The following is a 15,819-nucleotide window of genomic DNA, read 5'->3' on the forward strand; positions in this document are numbered from 1 at the left end:
CAGTAGTTCTCTAGGTGTGCTCAGGTGCAGCTTTTTCCCCCGACGCGAGGCGACAACACAGTCGGCTTTCATCAGTGCTACTTCTTTGGCGTCGGTTTGGTGTGTCCCGGGCTTAAGGCCAAGTATATCATTTTAGTCGTTCCACAGCCATAGCACGGCATGATTGTATTGGTTCCCCATTACAGCATCTAGTGACGCAGTACGAGTAAAGTATCGAAAGGGAACGTACTCGGTTACTTGCGTAACCTCCGTTCCCTGAGATATGGGAATGAGTACTGCGTTTCAGGCCGTGCTATATTGCACGACTCTCAGTTCGTCGCTTCAGTCGAATTTAATCTAAATATCCCATGCATGCCAGATCGCCTGCTTTTATAGCCAGATGCCACGCCCATATTGGCGATACGCAAGTAACCGAGTATGTTACAAAGACAGGCTTAAGCCTAGTCCCAGACTAAAATGCATGTTTGAACAGGTTTAACTGAAAGTAACTTGCACTGAGATATCTTAAAATATATCAGTGCCTTTGTTTTGTCTCAAGATGCACATCAGTATGTTTTTTTTTTCTAAAGGCATGTTTATAAAAGATACTTAAATGTCATAATTGAACTAAGGCCTAATCCTGGCTTCTGTGAAACCAGGCCTAAAACACACGAACGATAATGCTAATGCTACTTTGCCATGCACATGAACTCAAGTCCTTGTGGTATTTGGAGTTCTTATCTAGAACCTTCTTACACAGTGGACTAAACAAACACGTAAACATTAACCCTACTATGCTAATGCTACTTCGCCAAGCACATAAACTTGCATCCTTGTCGTATTTGGAGTCCTTAATATGTAGAACCTTGTTAGCAATGTGTGCAGCGGATTATAATAAAACATTAATGCAACTATGCTAATGCTACTTTGCCAAGCACATAAACTTGTGTCATTGTGGTATTTGTAGTCCTTATGTAGAACCTTGTTGCAACTTTCATAGACTAAAACTAAACTCTAACACTATAGCTAGTGCCTGTTTAACAATCAGTAATGATAACTGGGTGAACAAGTCTAAGATTAAGTCCAAGTAAATAATATTCTTGAGCAGAGCTGACAAGCATGTTGTGTCCACTATTTTTATGTTGTGTCACTATTAATTTTGTTGCTAATATGGTGAGGAGTTTTTTTGGCATGGCTAGGTGGGTTTGTGTTACGAGGAAGATCATATGGAGTCTTAGAGAAAGACAAGCTGTTACAGGGTCTGTAAAACGTCTGTAAAACATGCCTTGCCTGTTGCCACCGTGCCCTATAAATTAACCTTGAAGCCCTCAGAGGCTATACGTATGTGTGGCAACTGGTTTTGTGTTTGTGTTAGCAATTAACTTAAAAAAAAATAATGTCACTCCAGAATAAGATATTTTGCTTGAATAAAATTAGGCTTTAATACAATTAAGGTTTCTGCATTGTGAAGACAACTGACACTTAAACATGTTACTGATCAATCCTATCTTAGTAACTATTGCTTATCCACCATATTGCTTATTAATATATTTTAATTACAAAAATTATAATTTGAAAAATGTGTTTAAATCACAATGCAAAAGACTTTAAAGTCCTAATTTTGTCTCTTTCCCTTTAGATAGAAATATGGCTTGGACATTTATTTTGTGATCTTCAAAAAAAAAAAAAAACTTCTAGGTGCCGACACCAGTAGATTATGGGTCAATTATTCCTGGTATTTCGATCCTCCTCATTTATCTAACTTGCTGAACAATAGTTATCGGCAACTGCAGTCTTGGCAGCGATCGAAAGGCGACCTATTTTCAACTGTCAGCAAGTCAACAAAATGTCGGTCACACAGTACACACACTATAGGCCGGGCCAGGTCACATGATCAGAGACGAACACCGCTGTTAGCCCATGAGGAATATCAGACATTGCTATCCATTAACATCGGCAGCAGTAAGCATCTAAAATTACAAATGGTGAGTAGTAAAATTATATATATTGACCCCTGCTGTTCTATTCCCTTCAGCACACCTGCTGGTGAAATGCAGGCATTGCCATGCCTGGTAATTTATACACCGAGCACCTGGTCAGACCACGAGACCCCACAGTGCAACCAGCTAGCAGACTCGTCTCTGTTTCAGACGTGATTGAACCTTATACTGGCTCAAAATGGAAAAAGGCGGCTACTCATCCAATATAGTATGTTGATCTGTATCTTAATACACCACAGATCACCCTCGACGTCACGATTTGAAGGAAAGATGATTGATAAGCTGTGAATTTCGGGCCTTATACAACATAGCTTTTTTAAGAAGTGTGATTGAGCATCATATATGAACATATGGAAACAGGTGGAGACAGAAATAAATTATGTAGATATTTAGACAGGTGTCCCTTTTAAATGTGCCAATTAGAGATACCAAACTCTACCAAATTCTTCTTTTTATAACTACACTATCTTGGCCTAAAAAGCATCTTCCTCCATTGATGCTCATTCAAAAGCTTTACTTGATAAGATTCCCTAAAAACTTGACAGATTTCTCTTCTTCCCTTGGGTTGTTTGCTGAAAAAAGCACATTTGTGACCCCTTGAACTTTCTTTGAACGGGCCACATGTGTTTTAGCTGGACCTAAAGTACCATTTTATGGTATACTGACGACCTGAGAAGAAAGAATGTGTGAAAACGCCATAAAGCTGAAATCAATGAAAGGAATATTTACCAGAGTACTTAGCACCCTGACCACTTACAAGCCTACACGATACCCTATAAAGATTTCATTGAGAAATCCCTACCGCTACCTACTGCGAATTCAATCTACCTCAAGCAGAAACAAAATGGCTTACGGTTATTCTCAACCTGTGATGGTGTCAAGTATATTTATCAGAGAACCTACTGATAATTGTGATTAAAACTGTCACAATCATATTAAATTGAGTTGAGTCACAATCACCCTGAATCTCAAGACAAGCTTGAGAATTTGAGTTTCTATATTAATAGTTTTAATTATATCGTATAATTTAAACGCTGAAATGTGTAATGTAATCGCAATAATGGTTTTCAAACAGGGTTTTCCTCAAAGACTCTGTCTGCCATTGGTTAGGGAAACAGAGATAACCCCGCCCCAAACTCATGCTATTGGCTGTAGCGTTGCTATGTTGGGCTGATTGGAATCCTCAAAAAACAAAAACAAAAAAAGAATCTTTACCTACAATTGTCTTGCTTATTGTCTCTGAAAAATATTGAAACTTGAGGAACAGAACAGTCTCTAATGTCTAATATTTCCATATTTTCTTAAACCCATTTTAACATTGACCTATTCTACATTAGAAACGGTTCCTCATTGAAGTTTCAATATTTTTGGCTTTACAATACAGAAACTCATATAAGGCATTATATCTGTGCCTTGGTGCTATACTATAAAATGACTACAGACATCATAAAGGATGGTACAATGGCACAAAATGAACAACTGAGCTACAGGTTGTAAAAAAAAAAAAAAAAAAAAAAAAAAAAAAAAAACATGCCAGATGGTTAAACGCGAGATGACCGTAGACGAAAGCAAAATGCCTTAAGGTGTACAATACACACATGCAACAAACTACTCACACTACAGTGAGCAGCAGCATCTGTGCAACCCTGAGCTTTAAGCAAGAGATTTCAAAGTCTTTGGAGAGAAACCGTACACATTCCTGGCATTAAGGCATGACAGGGCTGTTGTCAAAGGTCTGTGATATGTTAGTTACGTGAAAAGAGGGGGGGAGCGCCACACATGAACTCAAAACTGAGCCTATTTACTGTCTTTATACATGCTTCTGGTGTTGTGCATGATTCATTTGTACACAGGAAGAAAAAGTAATCATTCACAACAATGTATGCCTCGAGCACTAACCCTAAAATCTGATTGGTTGATAGTAATGTTGTCCCTATCACATTAAAGGGTTAGTTAGTTCACCCAAAAATGAAAATTCTGTCAGTAATTACTCACCCTCATGTTGTTCCAACCGTGTAAGTCTTTCGTTCATCTTCGGAACACAAATTAAGATATTTTTGATGAAATCTGACAGCTGTCTCACTCCTCCATAGGCTTTCAGAGGGACCGAAACTCGCCGGCCCAGAATAGTTATTAAAAACATTGTTAAAATAGTCCAAGTGACTACAGTGGCTATACATTAAGTTTATCATGCGACGACAATACTTTTTGTGCGGAAAAACAATAAAAATAACGACTTTATCCAACTATTAGTGTTCTTCAATGTGGGCCTCTGACGAGAGTTCACGGGAGCGCCAGGACGCATGCGCGAGAACTGAGATTACGGCGTTCTTCTTCTACTACTACTTGTTACTGGCTGCTCACTCCTTGGGAGAATTACCGCCATCTACTGTACAAGATGACGTCCCGACATCATCGAGACCTAAATCACAATAAGTGTCGAATTCAATAGCTTACATACAGCGCGCGTCTTCCTCTGCTTACAAACAGACCGTTTTGCGCTTCCGGCAATGTCAGGACGTCATCTTGAATAGCCTATGGAGGAGTGAGACAGCTGTCAGATTTCATCAAAAATATCTTAATTTGTGATCCGAAGATGAACGAAAGACTTACATGGTTGGAACAACATGAGGGAGAGTAATTACTGACAGAATTTTCATTTTTGGGTGAACTAACCCTTTAAGTGCTGTGAGATTTTGATAAGATGGCAACGGATGCCAATGCGTAACTATACATGCAGATAAATGTGTCTACAGGCCATGTTCTAGAGCACTGACTCCCAACCAGGGGTGTATGCACCGAAATACAGACAATACAACTTAAAAATACTAATTTGTATACTTATATTTAATCAGTGGGTTAAATAACTAATCATGATTCTAATCACATAGTTTTTAGAGTTCCTTTTTACAGAAAGAAAACTGCATAGAACAGTGTAGACAATTGTGTAGAGGCTAGTTTAACATTTTTTTGCATTACTTGGTGGCTCAATATTTTTTTTACCATCAATATTGACTTTTTTTGTTTAACGGTGACTTTAATAATATTAATCATAATGACATCCAGTGTAATATTTTTAGTTTTAAGTATAAAGTTGCTAATTTTGGGAGAAAATCTGTGGAATTCTGCAGAACGGATTGATAAACTTGATATAATCCGTTATAAAATGAGAGTAAAATAAATAAAATATTTGTATTCTATGGTAAAATAGCTTTGACATGAATGTAAATGATTTCCTTTTTAAAAGAAGGATAATATAATGGAGAACAGCTATGATTTGGAACTGAATAAAGGGGCACTTGAGCATACTGACTGGGATGTTATGGGAAAAACAGATACAGTCATTAGCCGTGTGCCCACTGTCGGGCCAAAAGCGGGCGTGCTAGTGTGTGCCAGGGCCAATCCAGGACCTTGTACTTTAACAATCAAATAAAGGCTAAATCTAGTTTATAAGCAGATCTGCCTCGTGCCTTGATTCTGCTCAGGGACAGACGTCCAATTAAACTCGGATAAACACCTTCTTTAATTTTAGACCATGTTTACCCAGGGACCTTTACACTTGGCCGACGTGTTCTCAGCATATGTTCGGCACACAGCAGGACTGCCGTTACAGTGCCGATACAGCAGTGCTTATTACATATAATTCAATCAAACACATATAGAGCTGTCGGTGATGTCAGATCGAGCACTTTCTCAAAAGGGAAACCGCATCGGGATTGGTGTGAAGCGGTGGTCATAGGGCTGACTTCCCATTTCTAATTACATCCAATATGAACTCGTGCAGATGAGAGGGCACAATTTATTTGATTAAGCTATAAATGGATATACAAGCGGGCAAAATTTGCTCTGATACACTGAAGTCATCAGACCTCAAGGTCATGAACCTGGCTTTTCAGTTTTTGTCAAAAAGTAAATCATTTATTGAATAATTGATGATGATAATTATCAATAATAATAATAATAGAGTAGTATGTCAGAATACATGGCATTCGACAAAAAGGAGGCGAAAAGTACCCGAATGACCAACTTTCTCTGGCGAGATTCTGAAGTGCACATTCGATGGACACTTTACTATCCCATGAGGCCACGGGACAGGATTTATGAGTGACGCTTTATTTCGTTAATGAAATCTATGACGAAAAATGTTCGTTGATGACCTTTTTTTCCATGACCGAGTATATCAACATGCAATATCGTTGACGAAAAAAGACGAGACTAAAATGTAGTTTAAAAAACAAAAACTTGACCAAAATCAGGGTTTGTTTTTGTCGAATAAAAGAGGAGCTTTCGTGCTTGCGGTAGCCAGATCTCAAGAATTTAAATGTGTTAAAAGGACACGTTTTCTACCCAAAGATTTACTTAATATTTGCAATCTGCCAACCAAGAAGAAGAAACGTGGATGATCTGAAAACACACTGACAAACAAGTAAGCTGGAGTTTAGCGATCTCCGTTTGAGATTTTCTGCTGAAATGAAGGTGTCGTTCAGTCAGTCTGTGTTCCTTCACAATCAAACCTTCTCAGAGATGAGCTGTAATAAATCCAAACATGGATCTATTCTAGACTATACTTGCGATTGTTGATGTTGAATGAATGCAGTTACGCGACCTCTGTGTGACGACACAGTCTTTTTTTTTTTTGGTTGACTAAATATGATACAAATTATAAAAGTACATTTGACACAGGAAAGTCTAAATACATTATTTTAAAAAGCTGGTAAAATAAACATACAAACCCTTTCTGTGAAATAGCAGAAGTTGCTGGTGCCTTAAGACGGTCATACTCTCAACATAAAGATTAGCCCATTTACTTCTACATGTCAAAGCAATGAACACATGCTGAGAGGTCAGAACACCACAGCAGGAAACCCACAATTCTACAAAGTCGAAAACAAATAAGTGTCACCACAAACAGGCTGACAGTGGTTGACACCCGCTGAGGGCCAAGCCTCGCACTTCCTCACCAGGCTCACCAATGCCATTTGCCTTGTAGACAAATATTTTCACACTGTATTAGTCGTTTGTGTGTGAACGTGAAGAAAACAGCAACTTGTGTCTTATGTCATTCCAAACACTCACACTTCCCAAATGTAACCAACCTCACCAACCAAACTGGTTTTGATAATTAACGGCCATTCTGTTTTTACCAGCGTCCATCGATCAAAGGAGCTGACAGCACACGTGCTATGGTTGCTGAAAGGGCGAGTGTTGATATTTGAGAGATCACACTTTCCTAAATAAACTGTCATGTGACTTTGTCACTGTGTCACCTTTGGCTGCAGCATTTACAAGTACAAAAAAAAAAAAAAAAATCTGAGCTATCAGAAGATGACTAAATGAATGAAAGCATGAAGTTTGGCTGGTTTTCAGGTTTGCCAACATCACATGAAGGTGGCGGCATGTAGATAGTTTAAAACTAATACAATTAATTAACGTCAACGGTCTTAAATTTGATGAAGATGCCATCACTGCAGTGTTTTTCTTTCGAAGTCTGGTTCCTTGATGACTTTACAAATCGGATATAAAGCTAATGTTAGCATTGCCGCTCTGTTTCTGGGCATTTTATGCTAAAACGTTTCTGTTCCCCAATCATCAGATGTGTAAATCCTCCCTTATTTGGTTGCTAATCAACATCTTTGTTGACAATTGAAAACTTGCTAAGCTAATGGTAGTTTTGCTGTTTTGTTTCTTTATACCCAATCATTCAATTGTCTCGCAAGACTTTATGGACGTTAAGAGCAAACTTATGGTTGGAAGTCATTCCCAACATCCATAAAGTGTTGCTTGACATTTGTACAATGGCGTACAAAGAAACAAAACCATACCGTTCTCTTACCAAGCTTTCGATTGGATAGGCCAGTTGGATATCCCACATCCCCTTTTTAATTGAGCAAAGGTAGGGGTCAGTACATCATTTATAAAATGTTGCCTCAGATTTTACAGGTAGTTTATAGTTAGTTAGGGACTCTGTCATAAATGTTGTTCCAGGACTAAAAACAAAGACATTTCTCAGGCCTCTACACATCAAACGGCACAAAACACATGTGTTTCCACCGAGCATTGTGTCACCATACAGATTCATGAGCGCATAGACATTGAAACTAATGATAAAAGGCAACCGAATAGCCGGTAGTCTTAAGAGCTGAAGGGACAAAGGCATTCACAACATATTTCCCAGCTGTGATTTAAGCATCCCTGGTAATACCGGCAAACACGCATGCTATGAAGAACCAAGGTCAACACAGCGCTCAGGCCTTCACTAAGAAACAAGTGTAAAACTTTTACTGCTCTATACGGTGCTTGAAACATCTAGATCCAACTGTTCAGAGGTCAAACAACACCAAAGACCACGACAGCTGTGGAAAAATAGTTCAATATTACAATGAAAATTAACAACACAATATACCTTTCCAGGGTCATATTCACACGGCCGTTTACACCAAAGTATCCGGAAAAAAACAGAAGCGCTGTAGCCCAGAATGGCGTCTGGGACTCCCATCAGCCTCACGTTCCCGGGGGTACGAGGAAACTCCCCCCTCTGGGTCGGGCTGGCAGAGTGATATAGAGAGAGCAGCTGACGAGGGATATATGGGAGAAGAGAGAGCGATACACCATGGCGGACGAGAGGGGGAAAAGAAAGGACAACACAACAGCCCCGACACATCCTGACAATACCAGTCATAATGCTGTGGCCCACTGTGCTATTTAAAAACAATCCATCAAAAATGCCCCGTCTTTCACCGCACGGTCAGAGCCCACGACCTTTCGCTGGCTGTGAAAAGCTTCACGCGGGCAGCTGAGGATTTCATGCACTGCGCCGTTACATGCAAGAGACTGTAAAACAATTAAGCTGACTTCGTATGATAGATTTCTCAAAGTCACAAATTTATAATAGTAACCGTTAAAATTACACCATAACAGCATTGGCTTGATGCTGCAGGATTTGCTTTCGATCAAATGTGTTCACAAATACACTTTAACTGCACAGATTAACTAAACTGCACAAAAACACTTAATTTCCTTATCAAATATTTTTGGAAAGTACATGAAAATTTACTTAAATTATATACAGCAATTTTTGCATAATTATTCTTCAAAACAACAAACCACTGCAAATGTCATATTTACTAAATCCTATTGTTGCACAGATTTTTTTTTTTTTTTTTTACAATTTTCTAACATTATCTAAAAAAAAAAGTGTATATATAAAATGTTAGAAAATTGTAAAAAAAAAAAAAATTATATATATGTAATTTCAGTAATTTCACATAAATGACAATTAATAGGTAATTTTCAATGGCATTAAAGTGAAATTACTGAACTTAAATATACAAGCTTGATAAAAATGATCATTCTAGAAGAAAATTTCAGATGGCAGTTTATATATATAGGCTTTATATATATAAAATAAAATTACAAAAAATATATAAAAGGGATATTTATTTTTAATGACCATACAAGTTCGATGAAACCATAAAAATATGATAAAAATTAAAATAACTTTTTTAACTTATTAAAGAAGAACGAAACTCTTGGTTAAGGTATTTATCTGGCTTTTTTTTGTGTGTGTGTGTGACAACAATCAATTATTAATATTTCATTGGTTCTCTTGCTTTTGCTCATAATTTTTAGCAAGAAATTATGTCCGCACAACTTTTGCTGGACATACACATACGAAGTGCAAAAACTGAGAATGTTTTAAAATAGAAACAGTGGACGCCATGTCCATAATTGGACACCTTTGTAACGCTGCAACAAAATTGGCATCCACATTTCTGTCAGTAACTCACACGGAAGAGTGGCCTGATTCTATACGTCAGTCACTGAAGATCACTGCCATGTTCGTCCCGTTTACAGGGCTAATTTTGTTCGCCTTGTACTAGAGCAAGTTACATAGCACTTCATCTGACGAACACTAGTGAAAGTGCAAGACATCTGCAAAATAATTTTTTCTGTACACGATTTGCCAATGCAACCATCTAAACTTTGCAAGACTGCTTATTTTTTTTGCATAATTAGCATTATATTTTGACTAGTGTTAAGTGATTTCATAGAGAGGCATGTTGCATGAATGTGGTCATCACTTATGTGCACATCAGCACTGATCAAGCCCTGTCATTTATCAACACTGAACAAATAGCCGTGTCACCAGTAACATCTGCTGAAAACATTCAACTGCATGTGCTGACTGACTGTGGAGACCCAAGTTCATCACTTTATCTAATTTCCATTTGTTTTCTTCTTCATAATTGATTCAACACGAAGGGAGTAGTTATCTGCTGTCATATCCTACATTATACAACATTAAAAAGTCACTTGTGTGTTTTAGCAGTGTTTTAAACGTTAAAATGTTGCAATAGACATGTCATTTAAGTTTGGATCATTTATCGACTCATAAACAAGAGTTTGAGTTTAAGTGTTTAAATATTTTCAAAAAAAAAAAGTTTACAAGTTTAGTTTACAATAGTAATTCATTAAGATGATTTACAGCTAAAATAATAGTTTTATATAATGACTATTTAAAAAGTTCAGAGTATGAAAAGGTACATTTTGGGGACACCTAAACTAAATCGCAAAATTAATTTTACAAAAATGATGTAGTTATTCTCAGCACAAACTCAGTCTATCTGTCAGTTTTAAAATAAATAAATACTATTATTTATGCTATATATATATATATATATATATATATATATATATATATATATATCAGTAAGGAGTGCTAACAATAATCACATTTAACAACCTTTATTGTTTGCTTTTATTTATAGATCTTTTTTTTCCCAACACTTATCAGTTTTAACAAACGGTTTTCCTGCTGGTAAATATGGTTAAAAATACCAAATAAATATATTTTCAGTATTAGTAAAATTAGTAAGAATAAAAATTTGTACGTTTAAATGTAAAATGAGAATGAGTATTACAAAAATAAAATAATTTATAATAAAAAAATATATAAAAATAAATAAAAATAAAATAAAATAAAAATAAAATCACAAAATCAATTGATTTTATATTGCTTTAAATCAATAGAAATGCATGTTTACATTTGTGATGAGCCAAAGCATGACGGAATAAGCAGGAGGAATGATAACGGTTTATGTCGGAGATCTGCGGCTACAATAATACAGCTCAGAATCGCAGTGGAATTACACTTTGGCAAAGAGCTCAAAAGTTACACTCATCAAACCCATCCATCATCCCTGTGCCTTTGGGACCCGTGCCAGGTCAAGCATTTAGATGATTTCTTACTGTACTTGCTACTTAAGCGTGATTTATCCCCCCAAAACAGGGACGAAACGCTCGCTAACAAATCGATTTTTCATACATCTCCATGCAACACAAACGGCTTTTCCCACAGCGGCACATTCCTTACCTCTGGAGGTGCTCAGCGCAAGCTTTCCCAAGATTGTTTGACTGTCCGTTCTCCAAAACACCCTTGTCCCAAGTTTGGTTCATGGTAGAAACAACTTTCTACCCACAGGAAAATCCAATGAGTCACTCCCCGAAAAGTTGCAGGAGGTTTTTACTGCAGTGAATCCCGACTGAGGTCCTGTCTTTCTGTGCAGCTACGAATCGGCCTCCAGTGAATCCGGGATCAACAGCGGTAATGAAAGTTAACCCACTCGCACGCGCCCTCTCACTGAGCCTCTGCCAGACCTTCAAAAGTCTAAAAAAAGTGCAGATAAAACAGTGTGCTGGAAGGGGCTGCTGGGACGAGGGCTGGAGGAATACGACAGGAAGAGGGACGTTTGACCATTTGGGAGTCCCCGAGGGCTGCCGGACCCTTTCATTCTCTCTCCAGCCAATGACAGAGCAAGTGTGAGGAATGCCATTAGCCCGTCACCCAAAAGTGCCGGATCAGTTTCGTCAACAGATTATCAAAGGCCAGACCCCCGTGCGCAGATTATTAACATTTCCGACCATTAACATTTTGCGGGGCACAAAGAGGCGCCCTGTTGCACGTCTACGTGCAAAGCCTTTGATTCTCTCACTGTAACGCTCTGGAGCATTAACTGCTGACGGAGAGTCTCCTGCAAGGGCTTCTGTCCCACACACACACACACAACTCTACTGCATCTTTTGGAGATCTGGATGCTGGCTGTGTAGGGTTTTGGGTTTGGATACAATTTGATTTAAAAAATTGGGCACGGGATCTTCTCAACGAAACCAAGATGTGTTCAAGCTCAACCTGAGTAACAGACTTTGGGGGAGTCAGCGGGATTTGTGTGAAACTTGAAATGCACATAATAATGAAACCTGCAATAATTCATTCTCTCTACAGAAGGAGTTAATGAACCAATCTGTCATTTTACATCATAGATAGAATGACAGATAGAAAGACGGATATATATATAGTACAATAGCATAGAAGGAGTGACAGAGCAACAATAGATAGATAGAGCGATAGATAGTGTGAACAGATAGATAAGAGTGATAGAGGCAAGAGACAGAATTATAGATAGAGCAATAGTGACAGACAGATAGAGCGCTAGATAGAGATAGAGCGATAGAATAATAGATAAAGTGAAGATAGACAATACAGAGCGATAGATAGTGATAGATAAAACAATATAGTGATAGAGCGATAGAATAATAGATAGCGAAAGATAGACAATAGATAGATAGAGTGGACAATATAGTGATAGATATAGAGTGATAGAGCAATAGATAGAGTGATAGATAGAACAATATAGTGAAAGAGCGATAGAATAATAGATAGTGATAGAGCGATAGAGTGACAGATAGAACAATATAATGATAGAGCGATAGAATAATAGATAGTGATATAGACAATAGATAGAGTGAACAATATAGTGATAGAGCGATAGAATAATAGATAGACGATAGATAGATAGATAGATAGATAGATAGATAGATAGATAGATAGATAGATAGAATAATACACTCACCTAAAGGATTATTAGGAACACCATACTAATACTGTGTTTGACCCCCTTTCGCCTTCAGAACTGCCTTAATTCTACGTGGCATTGATTCAACAAGGTGCTGAAAGCATTCTTTAGAAATGTTGGCCCATATTGATAGGATAGCATCTTGCAGTTGATGGAGATTTGTGGGATGCACATCCAGGGCACGAAGCTCCCGTTCCACCACATCCCAAAGATGCTCTATTGGGTTGAGATCTGGTGACTGTGGGGGCCATTTTAGTACAGTGAACTCATTGTCATGTTCAAGAAACCAATTTGAAATGATTCGAGCTTTGTGACATGGTGCATTATCCTGCTGGAAGTAGCCATCAGAGGATGGGTACATGGTGGTCATAAAGGGATGGACATGGTCAGAAACAATGCTCAGGTAGGCCGTGGCATTTAAACGATGCCCAATTGGCACTAAGGGGCCTAAAGTGTGCCAAGAAAACATCCCCCACACCATTACACCACCACCACCAGCCTGCACAGTGGTAACAAGGCATGATGGATCCATGTTCTCATTCTGTTTACGCCAAATTCTGACTCTACCATCTGAATGTCTCAACAGAAATCGAGACTCATCAGACCAGGCAACATTTTTCCAGTCTTCAACTGTCCAATTTTGGTGAGCTCGTGCAAATTGTAGCCTCTTTTTCCTATTTGTAGTGGAGATGAGTGGTACCCGGTGGGGTCTTCTGCTGTTGTAGCCCATCCGCCTCAAGGTTGTGCGTGTTGTGGCTTCACAAATGCTTTGCTGCATACCTCGGTTGTAACGAGTAGTTATTTCAGTCAAAGTTGCTCTTCTATCAGCTTGAATCAGTCGGCCCATTCTCCTCTGACCTCTAGCATCAACAAGGCATTTTCGCCCACAGGACTGCCGCATACTGGATGTTTTTCCCTTTTCACACCATTCTTTGTAAACCCTAGAAATGGTTGTGCGTGAAAATCCCAGTAACTGAGCAGATTGTGAAATACTCAGACCGGCCCGTCTGGCACCAACAACCATGCCACGCTCAAAATTGCTTAAATCACCTTTCTTTCCCATTCTGACATTCAGTTTGGAGTTCAGGAGATTGTCTTGACCAGGACCACACCCCTAAATGCATTGAAGCAACTGCCATGTGATTGGTTGATTAGATAATTGCATTAATGAGAAATTGAACAGGTGTTCCTAATAATCCTTTAGGTGAGTGTAGATAGTGATAGATAGATAGAGTGATAGATAGAACAATATAGTGATAGAGCGATAGAATAATAGACAGTGATAGATAGACAATAGATAGTGATAGAGCGATAGAGTGATAGATAGAACAATATAGTGATAGAGCGATAGAATAATAGATAGTGATAGATAGACAATAGATAGAGCGATAGTGTGAACAGATAGATAAGAGTGAGATACAATAGACAGAATTATAGAGCGATAGTGGCAGATAGAAAGAGCGATAGAGATAGTGATAGACAATAGATGGAGCGATAGATGAGTGATAGATAGAATGATAGAACAATATAGTGAGAGCGATAGAATAATAGTGATAGATAGACAACAGACAGATAGAGCGCTAGATAGAGATAGAGTGATAGACAATAGATAGGTAACACTTCATAATAACGTTCAGTTGTAGACTGTGTACAGTTGAGACATGTGTACAGTTGAGACACCTTAAATAACTTGCGTGCGCAGCATGCACAAGTTGTGATTTTTGCTGTGCACATGCGTATTAGTGTCCTCTTTTATCCTGCAAAATCTGAAGACTGGACGCGTCTCCGATCAGAAGATATCTGCAAAAGTTTTTTTTCTAAGGTAAGGCTTGCATCGTTTTTTGCGCACTCAACTATGAATAACTTATTATCCTTATGTGACTGTTAAACGTAACTGGTACCATTACAAACGTTATTCTGTGCCCTAAAAATTGGCATATTTCATGGTATTGAGTCATGCAAGCTCAATGCAAAATCTAGAGAAATGTGAGAAGTGGCCAGCGGGGGATAGTTGAGACACAAGTGTACCAACTGTACCCCCGACAGAGTTCTATTACAAAACACGCTGTTTATTTGTTCAGTGTTATGATAACAGGTTAAACGTCATAATTGGCCAGCATAGGATGCAATTAAAAATACAATTTCATATTTATTATATTTAAACTGTATATTATTAATAAATATTGTTAAATATCTTGTTCATGTTTTATACATTTTAACGGTGCCAATTTACATCAAATTAATGGATTTAGAAAGGATGAATAAACAGACATGTTGCCCAATTGTTATTTTCTTCATTTGTCTTTATTATATTTGCAATGAACATTTAGTTACATTTCCCTCATTAAAAATGGGTGTCTCAACTGTACCATAGTACTGTCTCAACTGTCCCGTACATAGGTACAGTTGAGACAGAGTTGACACAAAAAGCACCTTATTTTTATTCGATAATTGTGGAAAATATAAACTACTTATGGGTATTATTGATTGATAATATATTAGTCTACAAGCTAATGTAATGTCATGTGGCATTTCATGAGAAAATTCAATTCTTTTCAGTATGTATTTTTGTGTGAAAAATCAAAACTCAAAAAGTGTCTCAACTGTACACAGTCTACCCTAAGTCATTTATAAGTGGTTAGTTAATGATGAACTAATCATTTACAGAACATGACTATGCGTTCATAAATGATTAATAAGTGATATGTTAATTATTTTATGTATGTTTTGTAGATTCAGTCATTTACTTAAGCAATAAGCCCCTAGAAGCCGTGTTTTACAATGGATTTAGAACAGCTAAGGGGCGTTGTTAGGCACGACGCGGACCGGTTACAGGTGTGTGTTTGTTGAGTAATTCACAACGACTTCGAACGCGGCTAAACCAATCAGAATCAAGGACTGGAACTATCCGTTTTATAAAATTGATT

The 15,819-nt window shown here is 37.8% G+C and overlaps 1 protein-coding gene across 1 annotated transcript in view; it reads right to left on the bottom strand.

The window, feature by feature from the left end:
* The window catches only part of rbm20 (RNA binding motif protein 20), a 66,301-nt gene extending 54,785 nt beyond the window's left edge, over positions 1-11,516 (bottom strand). The window contains exon 1 of the mRNA XM_084416662.1: positions 11,353-11,516. Coding sequence (XP_084272788.1) covers positions 11,353-11,435 — 83 coding nt within the window. The 5' untranslated portion in view covers positions 11,436-11,516. The remainder of the gene's footprint in view (positions 1-11,352) is intronic.
* Positions 11,517-15,819: the final 4,303 nt, after the last annotated feature.

Source organism: Rutilus rutilus, assembly GCF_951802725.1.
Source record: "Rutilus rutilus genome assembly, chromosome: 8".
NCBI classification, from domain to species: domain Eukaryota; kingdom Metazoa; phylum Chordata; class Actinopteri; order Cypriniformes; family Leuciscidae; genus Rutilus; species Rutilus rutilus.